The 27,882-nt window shown below is 27.3% G+C and overlaps 2 protein-coding genes across 2 annotated transcripts; one reads left to right on the top strand and one right to left on the bottom strand.

Annotated features, from left to right (window-relative positions):
* Positions 1–148: 148 nt before the first annotated feature.
* Positions 149–14,427, top strand: LOC145742290 (uncharacterized). The gene is made up of 49 exons (XM_082560074.1): positions 149–206; positions 475–591; positions 772–906; positions 1,295–1,408; positions 1,648–1,761; positions 1,914–2,024; positions 2,281–2,394; positions 2,491–2,601; positions 2,806–2,919; positions 3,008–3,161; positions 3,471–3,558; positions 3,633–3,812; positions 3,948–4,179; positions 4,280–4,376; positions 4,453–4,560; positions 4,665–4,942; positions 5,086–5,176; positions 5,270–5,328; positions 6,142–6,149; positions 6,585–6,663; positions 6,729–6,845; positions 7,166–7,276; positions 7,439–7,549; positions 7,813–7,926; positions 8,103–8,216; positions 8,346–8,459; positions 8,739–8,852; positions 8,981–9,094; positions 9,233–9,346; positions 9,448–9,561; positions 9,629–9,736; positions 9,806–9,968; positions 10,025–10,158; positions 10,309–10,523; positions 10,595–10,700; positions 10,824–10,975; positions 11,037–11,196; positions 11,257–11,376; positions 11,435–11,584; positions 11,738–11,870; positions 11,961–12,048; positions 12,111–12,600; positions 12,707–12,800; positions 12,873–12,980; positions 13,074–13,366; positions 13,496–13,580; positions 13,731–13,798; positions 13,882–13,968; positions 14,048–14,427. The coding sequence occupies exons 1-49, from the start codon at positions 149–151 to the stop codon at positions 14,122–14,124; spliced, it is 6,330 nt and encodes a 2,109-aa protein (XP_082416200.1). The 3' UTR covers positions 14,125–14,427.
* Positions 13,158–27,646, bottom strand: LOC145744145 (cubilin-like). Its single transcript, XM_082562259.1, has 43 exons — positions 27,565–27,646; positions 27,165–27,346; positions 26,170–26,347; positions 25,873–25,941; positions 25,459–25,640; positions 25,153–25,309; positions 24,986–25,030; positions 24,662–24,843; positions 24,113–24,266; positions 23,889–23,960; positions 23,624–23,805; positions 23,287–23,464; positions 23,113–23,154; positions 22,779–22,960; positions 22,470–22,620; positions 22,309–22,347; positions 22,031–22,209; positions 21,725–21,869; positions 21,494–21,541; positions 21,126–21,307; positions 20,864–21,008; positions 20,658–20,714; positions 20,396–20,571; positions 20,123–20,279; positions 19,665–20,033; positions 19,394–19,572; positions 19,159–19,315; positions 18,779–18,969; positions 18,372–18,534; positions 18,006–18,208; positions 17,717–17,876; positions 17,447–17,640; positions 17,092–17,248; positions 16,700–16,902; positions 16,423–16,582; positions 16,150–16,317; positions 15,873–16,046; positions 15,692–15,751; positions 15,434–15,602; positions 15,286–15,364; positions 15,059–15,204; positions 14,883–14,988; positions 13,158–14,811 (listed from the first exon to the last, which is right to left on the bottom strand). The coding sequence occupies exons 1-43, from the start codon at positions 27,638–27,640 to the stop codon at positions 14,698–14,700; spliced, it is 6,312 nt and encodes a 2,103-aa protein (XP_082418385.1). The 5' UTR covers positions 27,641–27,646; the 3' UTR covers positions 13,158–14,697.
* Positions 27,647–27,882: the final 236 nt, after the last annotated feature.

Raw genomic sequence — 27,882 nt, forward strand, 5'->3', positions numbered from 1 at the left:
AGTTTCTACCATAACACCTTGTCAAAAAACGGTTGATTATGAATCCTGCCCAATAGGTAAATGACAATTGCATGCGTAACAAAGCGTTGAACAAATTTTACTAACACAAAACTTATTTTAGAAGCATGTTTTCCCAATCCATGTAAAAATGGTGGAACATGTTCGACAAAAAACTTTATTAGCTATCGTTGTACTTGTACATCGGGGTATATTGGATTTCAGTGTCAAGTACCCGGTAAAATATTGAAAATATTACATGTATACTTTACCATTATAAAATATATTTAAAATATTCTATTAGTTTAAGAGCAGTTAAACAAATACAAATGAAAGTAGCCAATACCCGTAAAAATTACGCGTTTTATTTTTTAAATTAATTAATACAAAACTACTAACATTTATAGAAAATTTAGAAATAATTTGAGCAAGTCATTAAACACACAGTAAGGTTATTTTTTGTACTGCATAAAACAGACAACGTAAACGAATGCAATTCCAACCCATGTTATAACGGCGGAACGTGTATAGATGGTGATAATCATTACACTTGTAATTGTAAACCTGGGTATAATGGAATCCAGTGTCAAACAGGTCTGTTTATAAAAAATTAACATATTTTTAAAAGTTTAACTTACTTTGCATGCAAATAAATGTAATTTTTAAAAATCGCTACTTAAATGAATTAAAATTAAGATGTCAGATTTATCACAAACGTTAAAATATTAAATTTGAAACATTATATACTAAAATTATATTTTGACCAACTAACAGACATAGACGAATGCAACTCTAACCCATGCGTACATGGAAGTTGTAATGACGAAGTGAGTTTTTTTTCATGTTCGTGTTTACCTGGTTATATTGGAACTACATGCTCGCAAGGTTTAGTATATCAATTTGATCTAGGTTATTTAAATTTAATTCACGTAGTTTAAGTGTGTTTTATTTTGTAAATACGATCTAGGTTATTTATTGTTAAATCCCATGGTTAAAGTGTGGCTCATTTAAAAAAAATAAATACTGGTTAAAACTGTATTTACAAATTAACTATTTAACGAATAAGCCGATATTCAAATAAGCGTGAGATTTGCTACAATAGCGAATTAAATATATTTTTGAAGTCTATTAGTTACGCATGTTATATTGTAATGTGTAACAATAATAATGACATATGATTAACCACTAAACGATTAAGTAATTTTAATACTAAAACAAATATTATTAAATCTAGTATTTAGTTTATATTGTTACCTAAAAGAGAACATTATCTGAACAACTTTACATCTTTAAACAGATATAAACGAATGCAATTCAAACCCATGTTATAACGGTGGAACATGTGTTGATGGGGATAATTATTACACTTGTATTTGTAAACCTGGGTATAATGAAATACGGTGTCAAACAAGTTAGTAAAAATCGATTTTTACGTCAACCATTACACTCATAAAAGTCCGTAACAATATTTCGGGTTAGTTTATAATAAAAACCCTGTTTAATGTACAAAACTTTTAAAAAATACTAAAAAATACATGAAATATATTTGGCATATTTAACTAATTTTGTTAAAAACCTTACATATATATCTATCTAAAACGAACTTTATTCCAAGCGTACATGTTTTTGGAAGATTTTTTCATTAAACAGATATAAACGAATGCGTACCAAACTCATGTTACAACGGTGGGATATGTATTGACGGTGTTAATCGATATACTTGTAATTGTAAACCTGGTTATAATGGGATCCGGTGTCAAACAGGTCGATTCACATAGTTTTATATGTTTTAACTTAAAATAATTGCAAACAATTACAATTTTTAAATTTTTGTTACTCACGTAAACTAAAATTAGAATGAAAAATCTCATGTTCAACTAATAAGTTTTTAAATTAGAAAACTAATTATTTAACAGACATAGACGAATGTAGCTCTAACCCATGCGTACATGGAACTTGTATAGATAAAATTAATTCTTATTTATGTTATTGTTCACCTGGTTATATTGGAACTAAATGCTCACAAGGTTTATTATTTATTCGATCTAGGACTTTAATGTTAATATACGTGGTTAATTTTTGTTTATTTTATAAAAAAAATTATATTTGTAAAAACTATATTTACTAATTAACTTTTCACCAAAACAAGCTCATATATTTAAATGAGCCTAAAATTCGTGAAAACAATTAATTACAAATATATTAAGGTTCTACCAGTTATACCTGTAATACTATTATATGTTACAATACTAAAGACACATATTAAGCAAATGTATTGAACAGATTTTAACGAATGCAATTCCAGCCCATGTTATAACGGTGGAACATGTATTAATGGTGTTAATCACTATACTTGTAATTGTAAACCTGGTTATAATGGAATCAGATGTCAATCAGGTGGATTTTTAGAAAACCTGTCAGTTTTTATTATATACGTAAAAATTTAAAAGTTAAAATGTTAAATATTAAAATCATATTTTGACCAATAAACAGACATAGACGAATGTAGCTCCAACCCATGCATACATGGAAGTTGTAAAGACCAAGTGAATTCTTATTTATGTTCGTGTTCATCTGGTTATATCGGAACTACATGCTTACAAGGTTTATTATATAAATTTGACCTTGGTTATTTAATGTCAAATCTTATAGTTAAAGTGTGTATAACTTAAGCATTTATATTGGTACACCAATTAACTTTTTTACAAAAATTACCAATATATTTAAAATCTGTAATAAAATACGAATTAAATAAATGAAAGTATTAACAGTTATGCCTGCTAAAAAAACAGAAATTGTTATATGCAGATATAAACGAATGCAACTCAAATCCATGTCAAAACGGAGGAACGTGTCTTAATAGTGTTAACAAATATACTTGTAATTGTCCAATAGAACATACTGGAAAACAATGCCAAACAGGTAAGCATAACAATCCTTTTTTTTGTAAGAACAAAGCTACACCCAATAAAAACATACCTCTAAAATTAACAGCGTTAATATTTGTTAGAAAATAGTAAATGCAACATATACACAACGTTGCAACAACCAAAGATTAGAGTTACAAATGATGTTTGTGATGGAACAAAACTAAATATTACTTGGACAATCTTACCAGGATATTCTCCTTTACAACATGAGGTTATTTACCAAAACATAATAGGGTAATATATTTGTTTATTTAAAGTATAAAAACGTGTTAACATGTATTTTATATATTTTAAGAAACTGTAAAACAAATGTTTAATGTTGTTAAAGTGGTATGAGTGCAGAAGAAAAGTTAAAGACGTATTGGTTTTAAAGAAAAAACCAGCAAATATTTGAATTAAAAAATACAAACTAAAATATTTAGATTTTTACCTAATTAAACTACCACAAACCCAAATGTTAATTAATGAGATTAATAATTCATTTTAATAATAATTTCTTGATTTTTTATAGGTTTTTTGTTTATACAATTTTTTAAATTACAGAGTGTCCAAAATGACAGTTATCACAGAAAAGAGAATTACAAGCTATTTGGTTTCCAATCTTAAGCCTAATAAAACATATCAAATACAGGTAAAATACACCTAGAATTTTAGTATAAAATTCGTATTTCAGCGTAAATTAAAAAAATAATATCGGGTTTATAGGTTATTCCATTATTTAAAGAATGTAAAAGTTCTATTACACAAGTCCCAACAAAAGCAAAAACATCAGACATGCAACTTTATCCACCACAAAATATTTATGTAACTCAAAATAATAATGAGCTTACTTGTACAATATCTTGGACCCAACCTTCTTTCTACAATTACCTTGGAGCATATCAAGTAAATATTTAAAACTAAATTTTGCAAAACATTATATTGCCTATGCAGCAAATATATGTATAAAACACAATGATTATAAAAGAAAAATCGAATAAAATCATTTTTAATCAAAGATTTTGAATAAAACTTGTTAAGGTACGCTACTACGAAGAAGTAAACATAAAACGAAATGATGTCACATTTTCTCCCAGTCAAGCTAAAACAAAAACATTACTGTTAAAACAAACTAGTTATACAATCAATCTAACTCAACCAAATACAAACTACAAATTTCAAGTAGGATCAGTTGCAAGTAGTCCATGTGACAATAAAGTTCGAATAAACTTTTCTTACAACGTTACAGGAAATTGTATAACATTACCGAAAGGTAATTGAAATTTTTAAGCAAAAGTAAGACGCTGTTATAGGTTTGGTGAAATATATTAATTAAATAGTTAACAGAGTACTTGTACAATGTTTTTTTTAAGTTCCTAAAACCGTTGATCTACCGACCAATCCTTCTATTACCAACAACCAAGTTACCCTGACCTTACAAAGTACTAACGAAAATAATGGTTTGATAAGGTGAGCAAGCAACTATAAATTGCCAATATAAAAATATATATAATAACATAAAATTAACTCTTTTTTTATGTCCCAGCTGTTATTTCATAATAGTTAAGCAACAAAAAAGGAACAAGAAAATTACAACTAATAGCAATCCGTATAATATTTCGAACGGGAGTTATGTTGCTTTGGCTATACCTGGGTATAAAACATTTTTCCTTTTTATTCAGCTTAAGTAATGCAGACACATGCCTTTCTTTATATATTTTTAATGAATACATAAACTTATTCGACAAAACCTTTTAGATTTTCCGGATCAACTGTAATAGTTTTAGGTGACAACAGCACAACTTGCTGTGACGTCACTGGTAACAAAGAACCGCAATGTCAAAACGATACGAAAAGTGAAACCGGCTTGATATGGGGACAAAATCGACCTTTGACCCCGGGTTTAATTTATCAATATTACATTATTACTTCTACGCCCGTTTATGGTGAAAACGTAAATGATGAAACAAAAATATTATTTGCTACAAGTTTAACTTCTATATTTGTACTAAATACAATCAACTCACCACCAAGCGGTAACTTATGTACAATAGCAATTTAAGAAAAAATTAAAACAGAAAATAATTTTATTACTGTTATACTGGTGCCTAGTTAATTAAATAGGCTATATGTAATTAAAATTAGAAGAGCCATAGTTAAAGATTTTATATATTTGTAGGTATAAATGGTATCCTTATGTTTGGCGTCGTAGTCGGAGTAGTAACTTTTCTTGGGCTAGGTGTCGTTGCAGTAGTTGTCTGTCAAAAAAGGTAAGTCCTGAACATGCATAACTTTAACTTATTGAAATACTTTAAACTCTTATTGTAAAAAATGGTAAAATCAAACGATACATAACTTTTTAGGGTGTGCAACACAGTAGTCAAAAATAGTAGACAAACAGAGACACCTCATTCTATAACTGGTAAGAAGTAACTTTATAAACATTTTTTTTTTAATTTAAGCTACTGTAAAATCGAATTTATTTTTTTAGTACAAGTGCATTTTCAAAATCAACAACCGCAAAACGGAGATCTAGGTAACTAAATTAACCTTTTTTTAATTTTTTAACCTTATGGTTTTCAATTTCTATGCAGTAAAGATGCAAAACTTAAATCCATATGAATTTGCTAGTACTCAAGAACAGCAAAAAAAACCTAACAACTATATATAAATATACTTAATTAATCATATAAATATTATACAAGAAAATGCTAAATATTTTTGTAACGATTTTATAATTTAATGTGTTAGAGTCAATCTTGTTTGCAAAAAATTGAAGGTTAATTTGTTACGTTATTTTTTACGTGCATATAAAGTAAACTTTTAAATCTATACGTGGTTATTTTTATTTTAAACAATTGCATATAAAATGAATAATTACCATTTCAAGTTATAGTTAAATTATTTTTTTTACCCCAAGCTGTTATATTTGTCATGTTAGTTGTTTTATTTAAAATTATCTTTTATATTCATAAAATATACAACTTTACATTTAGAATAACTCTTTCTCATTGATAACCTTAGGCTTATAGGTTGCACCAGTTAAACTTTGTATTTTTCTAATCTAATTGCTAATTTTTAAAGCAATAAAGTTGTGCTGGTTAACCTAGAGGTTTTATTTTTGATTTAGGTAAAAATCGTGCAATAATTTTAGAGCAAAATACGCAAATCAAAAATTACGTTAAACGATAGATAAAAAAGAAATTAATCTAACATTTTTTTAATTTTGTTTTAGGATTTTATGTCAATAATACACAAATATCTTTTTTTATATATATAATATTTTCTAACAACGTTTATAAACATTTTGGCAATTATCATAAAAATAAAAATGTGGGTTTCACAGGCTAACCTAATTTTATGTAATTGCGTAAAACATTAAAATGTATAAATAAAAGAATATTATACTTAAGTAAATGTCATTAATAAATCGCATGCATTATATTGCATTGTGTGTGGGGTAAACATCAATATTTTGTTAGTAACCAGAACTTCTTCAATTTAGTCTTATAAAAACACTACGCTTTATAAAAACAATATACATTTAATAAATCTAAATAAATATACTAACGTTCCTTGTACATCTACTGTCTAAAAATATAAGTTTAAAATAACCAACAAACTTATAGTATAATGTAATAAGATCAAACAATCTTTTTTAGTTTATGTTAATAAAAGGATAAAATGTCAATGATTAGTTGGTATGTAGGAGTCATGTTAATAATTTATGCAACAATTCAGAAAACGCAGTGTGTAAGTAAGTAAAAACACCTTAATTGTTGATGTCAAATTATTTTAAATTTAATAAAAATTAATTTACAGACACTGGTCCTTGTCAGTCAAACCCATGTGAAAACGCAGGTGTTTGTTCAACCGCTCCTACTGGAGGTTTTGTTTGTTCATGTAGTACAGATTATATAGGAACAACTTGTTCAGAAAGTAAAAGTAAAATATAGATATTACCATTTAATTTAATAGTAATTTCCCATTTTTAAAGCATAGTTTTAAAAAACTTGGACAAAGTAATATTTTTTTTTTACTTAAAACAGTTTTATTATAAAAAATCAGTTTTAATTGGGTAAGTTGCATGATCATAAAAAAAACATTTACATAATTTCTGGTTATTAGTTCATGTAAAAAAATTGTATATTTTGTTAAAAGTTTTTAAAATTTTTATTAAAAATTGCGTTGTTAGTCTACGTTAATCTTAAATTTATTAAACTTTAACTTGTTAATAGTTTTTTATTTATTAACAAAAGGAATTGCATGTAACTCATCCCCATGTCAAAACGGTGGAACGTGTATTAGTGGCAGTAATATTTACAGTTGTAATTGTAAACCTGGTTATAGTGGAAACCAATGTCAAACAGGTATGTGATTTTATATTAATTTCAAATAATGATGTAAAAATATAACAGAGGGCTATCACAAAGCTATTTTACATGTTGTTAAACAAAATTTGTCATATTTAAAAAAAGGAAAAAAATAGTATGTTTAAAACAAGATTTTTATTAGTTATTAAATTTTAACAGACATAGACGAATGTAGCTCTAACCCATGCATATATGGAATATGTGTAGATCGAGTTAATTCTTATTCATGTTATTGTACACCTGGATATACTGGAATAGCGTGCTCGAAAGGTAAAATAAAATTAATGCAGTAATTTTTATATTTAATATAAAAAGATTTTGCATTTTTGCTAATAAATTGTTAATAAAAAAAAAGAAGTTAAATATATAAATACATATTTTTAACAATATTCAAATTTAAAAGTCAACTTAACCACATTCTAGTAAAGCATAGGTAATGGTTAATTTTCCAAAATTATTTTTTTAATTCTATTACAATAAATATTTTACCTTACTTGTATTTAACAAAACATCACAAACTTTTATAATTCCAGACATAAACGAATGTTTATCGTCACCCTGTAATGGGCAAACATGTCGTGATGGAGTAAATATGTTTAGCTGTGATTGTGGAAACTCTGGTTATACTGGAACAACGTGTCATATAAGTAAAAAAGTTTTTTCTGATAATTTTAGAACTTTTAATTAGAAAGAATTTGCAACTGATTTTAACTATGTATTTAACAACTTGTAGATAAAAACAATTAAACTAAATTTACATTCTATTAAATTTACAAATTAAATTAAATCAATCGCTTTGAAAAACTCTATTTTTTAAAAATAGATATATACGAATGTGCTTCAAATCCATGTAGTAACGGTGGAACGTGTATTGATGGTCTTAATACTTATAATTGTAATTGTAAACCTGGTTATAATGGAATCCAGTGTCAAACAGGTTTATCTTATTAAAATAAATAACATTAACTGTTAATGTTTTCATTGTACTTTATCGTCTTATCAATGTACATACCAACATTATTTTTATAGTTCTTATTTTTTCTTAAACTAAAAACATGATAAACAGATATAAACGAATGTAATTCGAACCCATGTTATAACGGTGGAACATGTATTGATGACGTTAATCGTTATACTTGTAATTGCAAACCTGGTTATAATGGAAACGGGTGTCAAACAGGTATTATTTCTAAAATCTCTCAATACAAAAATACTACATTCAGGAGGTTTTCTTTATGTATTTCTTGTTCGCCTTTTCAATAATTTAAAAAATGTAATAATATTTTTTTTAAATGTTTTTCGGTATTATGTATAAATCACAGGTAACAATTGTAAATTTGTTTACACATTTTTAAAGTCTAGCCCGTATTCTTGCTAAATGTTTATATATTATTGTTAAACTTTAGTTTTAATAATAATATTTTTTACTTTTTATTTTAAGCAAAGACTGATTTTTTAGATATAAACGAGTGTTTATCGTCACCCTGTAATGGGCAAACATGTCGTGATGGAGTTAACATGTTTAGCTGTGATTGTGGGAATTCTGGTTATACTGGATCAACATGTCATATAAGTAAATTAACAAAATTACTTGCTTGTATATTTTACATACTCATGGTTCTTTAGTTTAAATTTAATCCCTAAAATTAAATTTTTAATTATTTTATCTATTGTTTACGTTACTTTGTATGCTTTTTACAGACATAAATGATTGTGCTCCAAATCCATGTCAAAACAGTGGAACTTGTATTGATGTTATTAATAGTTATACTTGTAATTGTATACCTGGGTATAGTGGATATCAATGTCAAACAAGTAAAATATACTTTCCTTAATATATATTAACAAACATTAATTAAATTAAAATAATCAACTTATTATGTTATGTTAAATTACTTTACCATAAAATTTTTACTAAAAAATAAATATTTTTACAACTTATAACGAATATAGACATAAACGAATGCAATTCAAGTCCATGTAGAAATGAAGGAACTTGTATTGATAATGTTAATCATTATACGTGTAATTGTAAACATGGTTATATTGGAAATCAATGTCAAACGGGTATTCAAAAGACTGCGTTAGTTTTAAAAAATTGATTTAAAAAAAATAACTTTAAAAAAAATAAACTTTTTAAAAAAATATAACATTTAACATTTTTTAAGATATAAATGAATGTAACTCGAGCCCATGTAGAAATGGTGGAACATGTAGCGATCTCATTAACTCGTACGAGTGTTTGTGTGGCGCTGGTTTTACTGGAAATCAATGTCAAACTAGTAAAATTCGATTGAAATTAGATAGACAACATTAAAAATAAAAAATGTTTAAAGGTTGTAATTTTAGATATAAACGGATGTCAACCAAACCCATGTCAAAACGCTGGAACTTGTGTTGATATGATTAATGATTATAAATGCAGTTGTCCAACTGGTTATGCTGGAAAAAATTGTGGTATAAGAAAGTGCATAAATATATAGTAATATAATCGACTCACTATTAACATTTTAACTTATTTTATAGTTAAATTTGAGGTTCGTTATTCAAGTTCCCGAACTGTAATCAAAGGTGAAGACTTAACAATGTGGTTTAAGGTTTTTGTAAATGTTGAAGGAAGTGTTCGCTGTTACTTAAACTTTGGCGGAAATATTATATTTACATCGCTTATTATTCAATATCAACAAAGGTGGGTGGTACTTTTATTTTATTACTTTAAAGAAATCAATTATTATTGTTTTTTAGATCTTTGAATGTAACTCATGTTATTAAAAATGTACAATCTAATAATGGCGGTAATTATTTGCTAAGATGTAAATTTACATCACCTAGTGGAGATGTTTCTGAAGTAACCTATGAATTACATGTTGTGGTACATAGTAAGTTAAATAATGCTCTGATTTATTTTTAATACAAAAACAACAACTCAATTTGAGTATTGTGTAAACGTAAACTTTATAAAAAAAAGTTAAATGTAAATGACCCTAACATTTTTATTTTTAAATTTACGATTGTAAACATTTTTACAGTTCCTGCAAATATAGAAGTATCTAAAACTAACGTTAAAATAACAAGAACTTTACAATCTCAACAAACCACAATTGAATGTACTTCAACTGGTAATCCAATACCAAGTGTTACTTGGAAAAATAATGAAGTTGATATAACGACAAATACTAATAATGTTTATCAAATTCGGTTATCCACCTACCCAATACAAAAAACGACTTTAACTTTTAAAAATGTAAGTAAAATGTGGATTAATTAAAAAACTTGATTCTAAAAGCACTTTATTACCAACAACAAAATTTTTAGGCTAAGTTTACAGATTCAGGTGAATATGTCTGTATTGCATCAAATGTTATTGGTATGACTATGACACAACATCAAGTAACGAAAACTATTACGGTTGTTGTAATGGGTATGCAAATCGTTTTTTTATTACCACACAAATTTAATGAGTATATTTAGTTTAACATGAATAAATGGGTATTAAAGAATATAAATTTTCTAACTTATGTTTAAAATGCACTGTATATGATAGGAATCCCGGAAATTGTTGTTCCACTAAATTACTTGGGTTTTCCGTCTAACAACAAAGTTCAATTTACATGTGCCTTTGATGGAAATCCTTTACCTAATATTGAATGGAGATTTGTTGACAACACAACTATTCCAACCACAAGTCAATTTAAGGTAAAAAAATATTATTTTAAATTATAGTTTTTCTAATCTACTGTTTGCTGATTTTTGGTAGCTGAATTACACAACATATTCTAAAATATTTCGAACGGAAAGTACTTTAACTGTATATGGAACATCTTGCAAACAAGTTGCTTTGATGAAATATCAATGTTTGTCTTTAAATTCTATAGCTTTAACATTTGTAACAAGTGAACAATTTGTTGTTGATAAAGGTGAGATTCAAAACAAAACCTCACATTAGTTTTTTTGGTAAAATATTTAACTTTTTACAGACAAAAATAATTTAATTTTTGGCGACAAGATAGTAAATTGTGAACAGGCTTCAAATTACTGCAAACAACAAGGTGGAAGTTTAGCAACTTTTCGAAGTCAAACTTCTATTTCATTTTTAGGTAAAAAAATTAAATAATATTTTAAAATAATAAAATATTATGTTAAGGTATAATTTAGAAGTTGGATCATATTGGATTTCTTCACAAACAGTTAATTATTTTACGAACTGGAAATATCCGGGTACTCAACCCCACCCTGATGGTTGTGTTCGTGTTTATAATAAACAGTTTGTTGGATACGTACGTAATGCCTCTGCACTTTGTGCAGGTACAGTATTTATTATTGCATTTAATTTAATTATAAATGTTGTATAATTTCGGTGGTAAATATTTCTTATTTGTTTTATAAAATGTTACTTTTTTATTTTAAATGTAAAAATTTGGTAGAACGTTTACTAATTATTTACATTAAAATTTTTAGTTGAAAACGCAATTCAACCCAATATTACAGTTGAGAGTGATATTTGTGATGAAACAAAACTAAATATTTCTTGGAATATTTTGCCAGGAGCATTATCTTTCCAACATAAACTTATATACAAAGCTTTATCAGGGTAAACTTTTGTTAATTTTGGTGTTTTTTACGTAAACATTTTACCTAACTAAATAAAAAACATATTTTTCAAGACGCTTGTTTATTTCAGAACGTCAAATAACACAGTTATATTAAAACAAAGAGTAACAAACTATTTGGCTTCTTATCTTAATTTAAATGCAATATATCTGATACAGGTCAGTTGTAATTATAAGAATTCTATATAAATGGAAAAACAGCAATAATTTTGTTTTTCAAGGTAATTCCTCTTTATGAAGGATGCCAAAACTCAACTTCACAAATGTTTAGGGAAGTAAAAACGTTAAATACGAACTTAATTCCACCTCAATATACATCTTTATTTTTTAATAAAACCAAAAACGCTTGCACCTTCTCATGGATAGAACTAAAACAAAACAATGGTGCTGAAGTATACAAGGTTTCATTAAATATAAACCTGTTAGAACTTTTAATTTTTAAGACTTCGTTAAAGTCAATTGTATTTAAGGTACGCTATTATTTTAAGGTACGCTATTACGAGGAAGTAAATATAAAACGAAATGACGTCACATTTCCTTTCAATCAGGCTATCACAATAATATTACCATTAAATCAAACTAGTTTTACAGTCACTTTAACTAAGCCAAATACCGATTCCAAATTTCAAGTTGGATTAGTTGGTGATAGCACATGTGACGTTAAAAGCTGGTCACCGTCTGTTTCAGAAATATGTATAACGTTGCCGTCGGGTATTTATCAGATATTTAACATTAACTTTTCTTGTTGTATAATTTGATATTTTAACACGGTTTAAAACAAATCATGTAATGTATCAACTGGTTTGTAATTTTTTAGTTCCATCATATATTACATCACCACAACACAAAGTTACTGGCGGTGAAGTAACTTTAACTTTGAAAAATGTAAATGAAAGAAATGGAATAATAAGGTAACTTAATGTTGTTATATTTAAACCATTTTATAATAGTAAAATAGTTATGTTAAACCTTATACATTTTAGCTGCTACTTTGTCGTAATCGCTTTAGCTCAGAACGAGTTAAATATCACACTTTCGAAAAATCCAAACAACCTTTTTAATAACAGTTACATTGCATTGGCACTAAATGGGTATGAGACAAAAATAAATTTAATATTTCAATTATTAACATACTGATTAAAGACATAACTAAAATTAAACTCGACCTCCAAATGTTATCTTAGATTTTCTAATAGTAAAACTGTAAAGCTAGGAGACAATCGTATAACATGTTGTGATGTTACTGGCAACGCGGTAACACTCTGTTCAGACTCCATCGAAACCAACCAACAACGCCAACAAATTGATTTGATTATAAAGGGAAAAAATCAACCTTTAATCTCGGGGTCTATGTACCAATATTACGTCATTACTTCTACGCCTGTTAGTGGCGAAAACTTTAATGATGAACCGACAATATTATATGCTACAAGTTCGATCTCAAAACCGTTTCTTTTTAAAGTTGATTCGTCAAACGGTAAGTTAAAAACTTACGACAAGGAGCAACATTATAAAATTAACAATTTTTACAAAAGAATAACACATTACAATTAACAATTTTTTGCCAAAAAAATAAAATTAACAATTTTTTATATTTTTTTTACAGATTCAAACAGTCTGGTTATTGGTGTAGTTGTTACAGTAATGCTTCTCACACTAACTGCGTGTGCAATAGTTGCTTACCAAAAAAAGTAAAAAAATATTTTATGTAAAAAGTTAATATTTTAAATGAGTAAACGGTTACAAACTTCTTATTTTTATAAACAATAAAAAAGAAACATTAAAAATAATAAAATAAGGTAAATAACAAAGCTGTTTAAAAACTTTTTTTAAATCTCTAGAACACGTCTAAGCTCTTTGGTATTTAAAAGAAGTTCACAATCAAATAAGACAGAACCAACGATTCCAAGTAACATTTTTGCAGTGTCTTAAGTTTTGTAAATGATCAACCATATTTGGTTAAATGCGCATTAACGTAACTTTGTTTTAAAGATGTTTATAACAACCAAGAACAAGTTTCACTGGGTTCTCATTATCAAAATGTGGAACCAAAACCAAACCAAGTAACAGATTACGAAGGTTAGTTATGGACCTATTTTCTTTTGTTTTAAATTTGTAAAAAAAACAAGAATTTAAATGACGAGATTTATTTCTTAAGATCCAATTCAAAACAACGACAAATACCAAAACATGACTTTTCAACAACCCAAACAAGAATCAACCTATGAAATGTAACCAGACAAATTTAACACAAAAAGATATTTCAGCAGAGATATCCCATCAAAAATTTAAAAAAATTAACAACAGAACAGACACTGAAAAATTGTGTTTATCAGTGAACAAAATTCTTCTGCAATTATTACAAAAGTGCTTTAAAAATGTAACCAAGAATTGTGTCGTTTAATTGTAAATTGTTTTCGATTTTTTAGTTACTTAATATAGTAAAAAGCTTTAAAATATATTTCCAATTAATACTTCTTTCAAGTTTGAACATTCAATTTTTTTTAAATTTAAATAACTTGTGATTAAATGATTTCAAGCCCAAAATGCTTTGTTTGCCCCCAAAGAAAAAAAATGTTAAAGAAAAGCCAGAAGTTGAACTTAGAATAGTTTCCATAAGACTAATACAAAAGCAACTTACATCTCTTTTCTTCTTTAGTGGGTATGAGAAAATTAAAAAAGTATAAACAAATATACAGATGTATATAAGTTTAATATAAATATGCAAATATGTGTTACCTAATAAGCTTAACCATTAGTTGATTATAAATACAAATGCTGGCAATGAACAGAATAGCGTAAAAGCAATTATCTTAAACTAAGTAAGGCGGTTTGTAAACTATCCACAATGGTTGGTAAATCACCGAACTCTTCGACAACAAAAACTCGTTCAGTACCACCAGGTCTTTCCCCAGTTATTATCTGTTAATAAATATAGGTAAAAATGTCTCAATATTGTTTAACTTGAGTTTATACTTTAAACAATTACTTACCTGTAACTGTCTTGGAACATATCCTTTAATGCCGACAGCAAATAAGTGAACACCTAGACCTCTCGCTAATCCAGAACTTGTTGATAAATACTGGCCATCTAATGCACTACACAAAAATAAATGATAAAAAAGACATTTAACTCGATAACACAATAATGTAAACAATCTGTACTTACGGTCCGTCAGTAATAACTACTATAGCCTTTCTAGTACACGGGTCAGTGAACCTAGGTGATGCAGTTAAGTCGATTAACACAGCTTTCTCGATAGCATGTGCAGTAAACGACGTGAAACCATGATGTCTCAAGTTGTTTAATGCCGCCTATGATTGACAGTTACAAATTTAAATATTGTTAATAAATTTATTTTTAATCAAATATTATTTTAAAAATTTAATACTTACGTTAAATTGAGAATGTGTGTTGTATTCGCCCACATCAACATGGGTTTGAAATAAGGTTTGTGCTTCACTACTAAGCGGCCTAAAACAACGCACATTAACATTATTATCTATTAAAGTTAATATATTAAAAAAAGGATTTTAGATTTACCTATTTCTGTACCAATGTGAAAATTGCAGAACACCAACTCTTGTATGTAGTAAGTTAAACCCAGACACGACGTCTGTGGTAAACTTGACTTCTTGCGCAAACTCGCCATCTGTTAAAGAGCCTGAACTATCCAGCAGAAACATCACATCCAAATTGAAAGAATAACAACCTTGTAAAAGGAGTGCAAAAAAGAAATGTATTTTAACTGTTTAAAATAGAGCAGAATTCTTAACTATAGTTATTTTAACAATGTCTTACCATTGGCATCAGTAGTAACAGAAGGTGTAGGTGGTGTTGCTGGAAGTCTAGGCGCTGGCTCTTCAGTTTTAACAAAAATAAGGCACAAAAAACATTTAATTACAAAGCAAAATAAACAAAAATTTGACTAGTAAAAAAATAAAAAATTTTTAAAAAATACTAAAAACACAAAAACTATTACCAGTAGGTAAAATAGTATCTTTATTGTTGCATAAATCATCAGTACAACATCTTAGATCACAGTCAGTAAGTGTCATCGTGTAGGGTGTGTTTTTAGGTAACCTGTCGGTGAGTAAATCACAAGTCGCAACAGGACACACAACTGATGGAACACATGTGCCGTACAATATTTGTCCTAAAATGAATAAATAATTACAAAAAAAAATTGTAGGTTTTTTAAAATTCTGAAGCAAAACGATATGTCATATATACTCAACATTTAAAATTTAAATTATCACCTTCAAAGGGGACAAAACTACCGAACACGGTTATTGTTGTGGTGGCAATCACTTGAAGACATTTTGAGTTCAAATCACAACTCATTTCTTCATTGTGGTTCACAACAAGGGTACTTCCAATATAAGCTAACATCCTATCCGCACACAATGAAGAAAATGTGTCTTCAACTAAAAATAGAAGATATACATTATATGCGAAATAATTTTTTTAAAAATGTAAATAAATATCTTTGTATATGTTTTTTTTTATAGTTTGATGTAAATCTTTTTTACCAAGTTTATAGGTAGCTGAAAATCCTCGCTCATGACCAGAATCATCAGAGTGAAATATAACATAAAGCGATCCAGAACTTGATGTAAATACTGTGTTGTTTGTTAACACAGATTCAAGTCTCTCAATCACAGGGGCAAACATGTTACTTCCATCTCTTATCTTTTTCAAACCAATATTTAATCAGAAACAATATAAAATAAGGCAGAAAAATATACAGTGAAATTTTATAAAATTTCTTAAAATAAACAATTCTAAAAAACTAAATAAAAAATTTACTTCGACAAAGTCACAACATTCTTCAACATTTAAATCATCAAATTCAATTGAGACTTGTCTGCCCTGATCACGTGCCAATATTAACCAATGACAGTCAGAGTTGGGTGGGTATTCACGAGGATGATGAGGGGATAAAAACTGAATTGGATTCTCTTGTGCTTCTACTGTAAACCCACAAGCATCATTTTGTAACGACAGGGTTGCTTAAATAATAAAATAAAAATTTTGATAAAAATTATAAATAAAGTATTTTTAACTAAAATATGTTTTAAAAAAGTATAGAAATAAATAAACTTAACAAATTTGTCTTTATATTACCAGAATAAAAGCAATATATACTACACATATACTAATAGAAGCTTTACAATGTATGCTTCTAATATTTCCAATACCTGGTATGGCATCAAAAGTGGCAATAAATCCTTTCTCTTGCTCAGTTTCATCAGAATAAAACCTTATCACCATTCGGTTAGTGCTTGAAGTATAAACAATATCTTCTTGAGATGAAATTTTGCTGATGAGCCTGCTTCCCTCATCTCCATCAAAAATCTTAAACAAATTTTATAAAATATTAAAATTTTACTAAATTTACCCTTGCATAATTTTTTATGTAAGGAGAACTAAGTGCTTAGTTTCTAAATCAAACAAACTTTAATTTATTTTAAATTATAAACAATTCTTAATCCAAAAATCAAATAATTAAATAAAAAATTAGGATCAAACTAAATAAAAATGTCAAACTATAACCTCTAAATAGTCGCAACAAGTTTCCATGCTTAATTCCTGGAATTTCAACTGAACAATGTGACCACTAGGAGCAACCAAGACCCACGAACAGTTTTGATTGGGTGGATAGTTTTCGGGATAATTGTCTGAAGTTAAAGTTGTTGGTTCTAGTTTAGCAGGTAACCGAGATCCACAAGAATGATTTAACTTTGGCCCTGCAGTAAAAAATGATCATTAAGCTTTCAGACTAAACTAAACTATAAGCTGACAGTATGTAAAAATGTATTTTGCCTAATTGAAATGTTGCATTAAATCCTCTAAAATGATCGGTCATATCAGTAGTTAACTTGATATACAAAGATCCACTCAGAGACTTGAATGCATTGTCATCAGGTAAAATATAACTTATAGAGCGAATAAGGGGAGCAGATGCAGAAGTACCATCAAAAATCTAAAAAAAAGAATTGTAAGCTATTGAATATTGTCACATCTTAGTTAAAACAATGATTTAAAAATTTAAGATCTTTTAGCAAATACGAATGTATATATATTATTTTAAAGTTTTTTTTGCAATACGCACCTCCAAATGATCACAACAACTTTCTAATCTCAGATCAAAGAGTAAAAGTTGAACTTGTCTAAAAGGGTCAGGTGACATAATTAACCAATGACATTCCATGTTTGGGTCATAGTTAAGTGGGTACCCAGGTGAACTAAATGAAACTGGAGTTTCTCCGGCGAATGTTGTAAAACCACAACCCTTTGTGTCTATTAACTTGTTTGCTGTAAGAATAAGGTAATGATAAAACACAAACTAAAAAATAACTCAAAATCTTATAAAGATATCAAAAAATATTGAATTAAAAAAATAACACAACTATGATTACAACATAATAATTTTGCTTCAAAAACTAATATGTTTCAACTGTATTATTCAATGACCTACCAGGTGCCTGAGATGCAGTGGCCAGAAATCCGCGCTCACTATTTGTAATGTCTGAACAAATATAAACTGTTAATATATTTGTCATCGATTGAAAAGATAGAGATTTATCAAAATCCTCCATTTTAATTCTAGCTATTTTTCGCTTTTCTTTTCCATCAAATAACTAAAAACAACAAAAAATTTTTTAGAGAAATAAAACGACAATAGTTTAAAATATCTGCAGCTTCCACATAATAAAATAACTAAGTTGCAAGTCAAAAAAAAGATGAAGTGGTTTAAATTATAATCATATTTTTCCTAAGCAAATTAAATTTTTACACTAGCAAAATAAAATATAAAATCTCCACAAAATCCACAACCAAAAAAATAAATAATTTTTCAACCTAAATCTGGTTAAGTATAATTACCTCAATATAGTCACAACAAGCTTCCAACTGAATATCAGTGAAGTTTATAAACACTTGCATTCCTTCCATAGCCACCAACGTCCAACTACAATTTATTCCAACTGGATAATTTGTGGGATAATTTGTTGATTTTATTCTGAGAGGACTGTTTGCAAGAGATATGATTGATCCACAAGAATCACTTAGTTCATCTATTAATTGTAACAACAAAACTATTAACTAATTGTATTAGACATTTTCTTATAGTAACTAAAAGTTAAATTAAAAAGCTTTCTAAATGTGCGATTTAAAAAGCTCTTGTTATAATATAACATAACACCAGGCTTATATTACTATTAAAAAGTATATTAAACTCCTTAATTACAGTAGTTAAATGTTACCTGGAGCATATTGGGTAGAAGCAACAAATCCTCTTTTACTCAAAGAACTATCCGACATAAAATTAACAGTCAACACATTACCAGTTGACTGATATATTAGATTTGATTTCAAAGAACCTAAATTAATATTCGCAATTCTTTGTCCCATATCAAAAACCTAAAAATATTATCACATAAAATTGCCATCAGGCTAACAAAAGTTGTGGACATTTAAACAAATGCTCATTTTAGTCACCTGTATGGAGTCGCAGCATGTTTCAAGTTCAATAAACGAAAAGTTTAACAAAACTCTGTTTCCAAAGGGCACTTCAAGGACCCAGGTACAATTCAGATTTGATGAATACAAATTCGGATAATTTGGAGAAGTGAAAGTGGTTGAATTTAATCCAACAGGAATTTGATATCCACAACCAACTACAAATCAATGGAGAAAATGTAAGCCTTTTTAAATGTATTTTATACTAAATAATTTATATTCATTATATTTATATTTTTTAAATTCTTACAATTATTCATAAGCTCTGTTGTAGTAGTTTCTTCTGTAGATAAAATCTGTGTTCCATCAATAATTCTTTCTGCAACTTGTGTTGTTTGTGTTTCTGTTGCTATGGCTAGCAAAACTGTAGTTGTTTTTTCTGTTGGAATTGTTGGTTTTAATTCAACTGTAACTGGCATTGTCACTTCTGGTGCTGAAGTTGTAAGCATGGTTGTTGATTGTGTAGTTGTTGGCACTTCTGTAGTTGTTGTTGATTCTGGTGTAGTTGTTGAGGTTGTTGTTGATTCAGGAGTGGTTGTTGTAGTTGTTGTTGTGGTTGTCGTAGTTGTTGTAGTAGTAGTGGTTGTTGTCGTTGTTGTTGTAGTTGTTGGAGGGGCAACTAAAACAACATAGTTTATATCTCATAATAAATATAATTAACGGTAGTAATTCAAAAAAGTTACAAAATTAAACAATGTCATATAAAACCTGAGTAAAAAAGTGTTCGAAACCCAGAGAAACGAATGCTGTCATCAGATGTAAATTGAAGTGTAATTGGTAAATTTTCATAAACAAAGGATCGTGCTGATATTTCTGAATCTAAATCACCAGTTAATGTTTCAGAATTTCCTTCATTGTCAGTAATCTAAAAAAACATAAATAAATATGTTTTTTTTTAATTTAAAATAAAAATTGTCTCTATGTGTTTAAGTTTTTTGTATGTTACAACTTTAACGTTTAAAATAGTAAAATATTACTAACCACTAACACATCATTGCGATTTTCAGTTTTAAAGGCAGTAAAGTTAAGAACCAGAGTGTGTTCCTCAGAGGCATAAATAGTCCACATACACTGTGAGTTATGTGGGTAGTGAGATGGAAAGTTTGGAGATGTCAATACTGATATAACCTCAGATGCATTTAAATCCCTAACACAACCTATAAAAGGCAAAAATTTTTCAATTTAAACTTTACAATGTTTTTTCTGTTTATATTCTGTTAAAAAAATATTTTTTTAAACTTACTGTCAATTAAGACACTAGTGGTTGGTTGCTCAGTTGTTTCAGCAGGCAATTCATTTACTAAAATGTAACAGAGTTTTTAACACAAAAAAAGAATAAACAATAAAAAATAATAAATCAAAACATTTAAAAAAAAACAATGTTGCACCAAAAAGAAAAGGAATCAACAAAAATTTAAGTAAAAAATTATATAACTATCATATATTTACCACTAGAGTAACTGATAACAAATCCTCTTCTTTCGGTTGAAGAATCAGATTGAAACAACAGAGTGAGAGTTGAACCACTTGAGTAATATTCTTCACCCGAATGATCTCCAGCTAATCTTGGTTGACCACTTCTGCTACCTGAAATCTGGGAAATTTTGAGTTCAAAATGGCTGCTTAATAATAATTTTAAAAAATATTCAAAAATAGGTTTCTTCGACAGTTATTAAAATTATTTGATAATATAACAAAAAGGTATACATACCTCCAATCGATCACAACAGAATTCTGTTAAAAAATCAGTCAACAAAACTCGAACAAAGCTTTCATTATTCGCAGCCCTTATTATCCAAATGCAATCTTCATTTGGATTATATGGGTTGGGATAGTTTGGTGACATTATTTCCTGGGGAATACCAATAGCCAATGCTTCAAACCCACAAGATCCTAAAACAATAAAACAAACATTTAAACAAAAAACATAACTACACTAAGTTATATTTATATTAAAAACATGTATTGTTTAAATAAAAGCATTCCAATTTTTATTTTTTAAATTATCGCTACGAATTTACGATCGACAAAATTAAAATAAAAAAAATATTAAAAACTTAAGTTTTAACATTAACTAACCTTCTGGTACTGCAGTTGGAATAGTGATTGGATCTATTCTTGGTGCAACTAACAAAATAATAAAATTTAAAAACAATTTAAATTTGGAAAACATAAAAAACTTCGAAATACATTCATAATCATTTAAAAACTAATTTTGCAATATCGCTTTAAAATTAAATTTTTTACAGATTAAATAACTAAAAATGCGTTGTTTAAATTCACTTTAACAAAGCGAAGAATTCGAAATACCTTGTTTAAATTCAGTTGTAAATCCTTGCTGAAAATGATTGTTATCTGTTTGAAACATAATTTGAATTCTTTCTGATAAAGTTGTATAATTTTGAGGTCTTATTAAACCAGAAAGTTGAAATGATCTTCCATCAAAAAGATTTACCTAAATAATACCAGAAGTTTAAACAAATAATTTTACAACAAATACAATTTTAGAGAAAATTTATATTTCCAACTAATTACTAATTGACATTATCATAATAATTTTAACAAATACTTACTTTAAACACAACCCCAATAAAAAAAATAAAAATTAAAACTTACATCAATAAGGTCACAACAAGTTTCAGTCCTGCCACCCCTTATAAATAATTGAAGAGAAAAACCTTTGGAGGCTCTTATATTCCACTCACAATCCAAGTTTTGAATGTAATTTTGAGGATAATTGGGGGAACTGAGCGTCTGAAATTCTAGTGTGGCTTCCACATCAAAGCCACATTCACCTTTACAATAAACAAAAATAAATAAATCAAATGCAGTAATGATTGAATTAAATTTAGTTTGAAATTTTTTACAGGCTTTCATTTAAATAAAAAACTTACGAGGTAAAGGCAGTGGTGGAATAGTTTCAGAAGATTTTACTAAAAATAAAAAAGTCACATTTAAATACTTTATAAAAACCAATTTTAATTTAAAATTAATCAACATATAACTTCGTTTCTTACAAAGCAAATTTTTATTATTAGATAGTATTAAGACAAACCTGCTCTGTACACTGATCTAAAGCCCTTTAAATTTCCGCTCACATCTGAGTGAAAAATGAGGATAAAGCCGCCATCATTTTCTGACACCCAAGTTTCATTATCTCTTTCACCCACCACTCTACTTAACACTCTACCTCCCTTCTCCCGAATCTAAATAAATTATTGACAATCATTGTAGTGTAATTTGTAATCAAAAAAATACAATTATGAAGTATATTGCGAAATATTATTAAAAACCTTTTTAACAATTCTTAGTCAACAATTGGTAAAATTATATACAAAACCTCTTTTTACAATTTGTTACTTACCAATAAAAAGTCACAGCAAACTTCAGTGGCGACTTCTCCAACAGTGAGTTGAACTTGATAGCCACTAGGGGCAGAAATTCTCCACTCACAATCAGAGTTGCTAGGATACAGGTTAGGATAACCAGGTGATTGAAACAAAGATTCGTTTTTGCCGGCAATTGTTCGAAATCCACAAGATCCAACTAAGTATTTAAATTAAATTAAAAAGGACATTTTTTTTAACAAAAACTTTTGTGTAAAATCAGCATTAAATTTTTTTTATAATACAGTTGTGTTAATAAGATCTTTAGACGTTTTGTTTTGTCAAATAGAGAATAATATTTAAATACCTTACCTTCAAATTGTTCACCAAAAGGAGTATCTGATGCCCCTCCATCTAAGTAGTAATATAAATAATTTTATAATTACAGTAATTTCTTATAAAAAAGTATCAGTAATTACATTAAAATGTTTTTGAGTAGGTTTAATAAATTAACACAAAATGAAAGAAACATTCTGGTTAACATACTGATTGAAGTAAATTGAGCTTGAAACCCCCATTCAGGTTCCAACTGGTTTGAACCAGCTTGTAAAAAGACAGTTAAATAATTTTCTGATGAAATTATTTGCAGTGGTGTTGATTCGCTTCCATCCAACCTTTGGATTAATAAACTTTCATCATGGACTTGATCCCTTGAATTGTAAATCTAAAAAGAGACAAAAGACAAAAGAAACACAAATTATTTTAATTTAAAATTAACAAATTATAACTAAAACTATATCCCCTAAATAAAATGTTTTTTTTTCAAATCCACTGAAAATACTTAAACCATTTATAATTACACATTAATTATAATTATATTTACCATCACATTGTCACAGCAAGCATTTAAGTTGATCTTATGAAACTGTAAGTAAACATTTCTGCCCTCCGAAGTAATAATTGTCCACCAACAAATGCTCTCTGGTTCAGTAATAGAAATACTTAAAGATGAAAATTCACCAAGTGGAGCTTCTCTGTTACTTAAGCCACACCTTAACTCAGGAGCTAACAATTTAAAAGTTTTTTTTGGATTAATTATATTTTACTTTTTATATTTAAGAATTTTTTTTTTTTTTTTTCTAACATACATGGAGTCGTGGGTGCTGTTGTTGTAGTAGTTGTAGTGGTTGTCGTTGTTGTAGTTGTTGTCGTAGGTACAACTAAATAAAATTAACACAATTTAATTTACAGATAAAAATGCTTAAAAATTTAGGTTTGTATTTTACACTAAAGCAATATGATTTTAATAGTTAAGAAATTACATTTTATTACATAGATAATTTTTAACATTTTTATTATTTCAAATTCAAACCTTCTCTATATTGAACTTGGAAACCAGATCTACTGTTAGTCTCATCAGAATAAAAAATAACTCGAACAAGATTTCCAGTTGATCTGTAAGTACCACCATCTCTAAGCAACCCTGTCACTTTAATAATTTGTGTGGAGGAACCACCTTCGAAAACCTGAATAACAACAAATAAATATAACAAAACCGTGATATTTATGATAAAAAAATTTTAAACAGTAAAGCCTTTGTTTTATGAAAAAAAAAACAATTAAAGAGCGTTGGTAAACATTGTAAAAAACAGATTTTAAGAATGTGATAAGACTAATACTAGATTTAATCTTTAAACAGTTGAAACCCTAACTTAAGAGATCAACATTATCCAAAAATTCCTGACATTTTACTGGATATACAAATTATACAAATTAAGTTATTACACAATTTTACATATAAAAAATGTTAGAATAATAAAATAAAAAATAATCAATGTTTGTTATCATTTTACATATCCACTCTAACTTAAAATTTAAAAAAACTTCAAACTCTGTAAAATTAATCTTTGACTTGAATTACCTCAACTGCGTCGCAACATGATTCAATATTGATTTGACCAAAGTTAAGTTCGACCTGGTATCCAGGATTCTGTGCTTTAATAAACCACTCACAATTAGAGTTGCCAGGATACCGACCCGGATAATTAGGTGATGATAAAACATTTCTTCCAATTGAAGCTGTCAAGTTAACTCCGCAAGTAACTACAAAAAAATGAACAACATGATTAGAAAACAATTAATAAATTTATACAACTAAAGATATGTACTTGAAAAGTTGTAAATAAATTAAAGTTTATATATGTATTCATTGATTTTTACCAAAACTAAATAATTTTTAACTTACTCATATCGAGTAAATTAGCTTGACCACCTTGAAATGTTGTTGGCACTAAATATTAAACAAAATTTAACTGAGGAAAAATTTAAATATAAAACTTATATAAATAATACAACAAAAGAATTTGTACAAAAAATCATGAATAAATATTTTTAAGTTAACTAAAATTCTACCACTGCGAAAAGCTGATCGAAATCCCCCTCTGTTAATGCTTCCATCACTTGTAAACATAATCATTATACTTTCACCAACACCTGATGTAAACATGAAAACTTGGTCATTCAATGCCCCACTTATCTTCTGAGATCTTGAATTGGAGCCCACAGTTACCTAGAATCGAAATGAAGTAATATTTAATTTTAAAATAAAATAATATTTTCATATATATATATATACAAAAATATTTTTAAACATAAAAAAATATTGTCCAAATTTTATGCTCTAAAAAAATTTTAAACTGAGTGGTTTTTTAACTTAACCTCTATTTCATCAAAGTTCTTTTCAGTGTCCACATCTCCAACATTAAGTTGAACAATTTCATTTGGTTGAGGGTTGATCACCCACAGACAGTTGAGGTTAGGTTGATACAAGCTCGGAAAGTTTGGTGTAGTTATCTCGTGTACATTTATTCTTGCACTAATATCCAAACCACAACCCCTTGCTAACAATAAAAAGTTACATTATAATATATCAATTATTACTTTAAACCAAAATAAAAATATCTTTTTTAAGTAAACATTAAACTCTAAAAATATAATTAAACACAAAAATATTTAAAAAACATTACAGTTATTAGCATATATTTATAGATCCAGCTCACCTAATATTATGACACTTTTCAAAATAGTCAAACAATTTTCATACCAAAAATAGCATTTAATTAAATAAATTACCTCGAGGTGTGGAGCTAGTTGGCGTTGTTGTTGTTGCAATTAGGCCGCTCCCCAATACTTCTCTTTCAGCTGAAAAAATAAAACAAAATTTTAAACTGACACGTAACCTGCAGATATAAATAAATATAATAAAAAAACGATTCACCTAAATAAGTATTAAATGTTCTTCAAATTTCTAATTTAAAAAATGCTTTAATTAAAACAATTTTTTTTTAGTTTTAATTTAAAGAAACTAATGATATACAAAAACTAATGTAAAAAGATAAAGTTTAAAAATATATATAATCAGTTACTTACAAACAGCTTCATATTCAATAGAGAATCCCCTAAAGTTGTTTGAACCATCAGAGACAAAATTAAGTGCAACATTGTTAGTGTCTGAAATAAGAATTTGAAGTTGATCAGGGCCAATTGTTCCTTGAAAAGTTTCTTTTAACAGAGAATCTTCTGCTACTGCTTGATTACTGTTGTAGATCTAAAATAAGTTAGTAAATCAGTATTATATTTTATCATTTAAGTTTATGTTACCATAACAACACATTTTGTTATACACATTAAATTTTATATATATATATATATATATATATAAAAAGACATAAATTATAAATGTGTATATATAAAAAATACATTTTAAAATAAGTAACAAATATGGATAATACTATTTAAAGAGGAACTTCAACAAACAAAGAAAAAAGAAAGCTTAATGTCAAATTTGTTTGGGTGCGTCGTGCGTTGATCAATTTTTTTAATCTTGTAGATAAGATCAACTTAAATGTCGATGTCACCACATCATGATTCATTTAATTGGCTGACTTATTGATCATTATTTTATTTATTTAGCTATTGCCGATTTATAAGATAATTTTGCAAAAAAAATTTAACAAATTTTAAAATAAAATTGGATACTATATTTGGTAACATCTAATCTAAAAAAATTCCATATTTAATAAAATGTATGACCGCAAAAACCAACATAAATAAAGCTAAACTTACATAATGACATCTTACTTAACACACAATAAAATTATGCATGAAAGTGCTAAACAAAAACACCAAATCTTTTTAAATTTATAGATTCTCTAAACATGAAATACATTTTAATTATTTAAAATATTAAAAAAAATTTATTTATTATTAAATAATTTAATGTAAAAAAATGTGATTGCTATTTTACGTGTAGTTTAGAATAACTTTTAGAATAAAAGACCACAAAAACAATTAAAAATTTAATTTAACTTTTTTTATATCTAAATATTCTGATGAGTATTTTGTTATGTTAATAAATCACTTACTCTTAAAATATCACAGCATTCTTCTGTTGCGAAAAAAGTGAAGGTAAGTTTGATCCTGAATCGTCGTGGTGCCCTAATTATCCACCAGCAATCTTCATTGTTCCCATACCGAGAAGGATAATTAGGCGACGTAATTGTCTTGGTTCTTGCAAGACTTCCCCGCAGATTATTGTTCCCACATCCTAGTTTTATGTATTATAAAAATAACAAAAATTAAACTTTAGCCAACACACGTGAAAACGTTTGCCACAATGCACGTGGTTTAAAATTATAAATAAAATTTAAATTTTAATTTTAAGGGAGTTCCCCCTATGATAAGTGTTGTCATTTAATTAAATTTTTTTTGTTTTTATTACCAAATTTTAAATATATTTACATTTTTAATTTAAAATGTACTTACGTGACACTTGACATTTTACTTTTGTAGTAACAAAAATTAAATATATTACAAATATACAAATTTTGTAGTAGTTCATATTGCTTTTTCCATTAATATATGCAATAATTTTTTTATATTATATATATTTATAAATAACAAATTACTAACATTAAAACTTACACTAACATTCTTTAAAACTAAAAATATTGTTATTTAAAAATTATTCAGAAAACATCAAAGTACTTGCTGTTATTAAGAAAAGAAACGCGAAGTTTTTTATTAAAATATGATAACAGCTTAAGAAAGTTATTTTTAACTTTTGAAACATCATACCATCAC

This window comes from Corella eumyota, chromosome 2 (assembly GCF_963082875.1).
Source record: "Corella eumyota chromosome 2, kaCorEumy4.1, whole genome shotgun sequence".
Lineage (NCBI taxonomy): Eukaryota > Metazoa > Chordata > Ascidiacea > Phlebobranchia > Corellidae > Corella > Corella eumyota.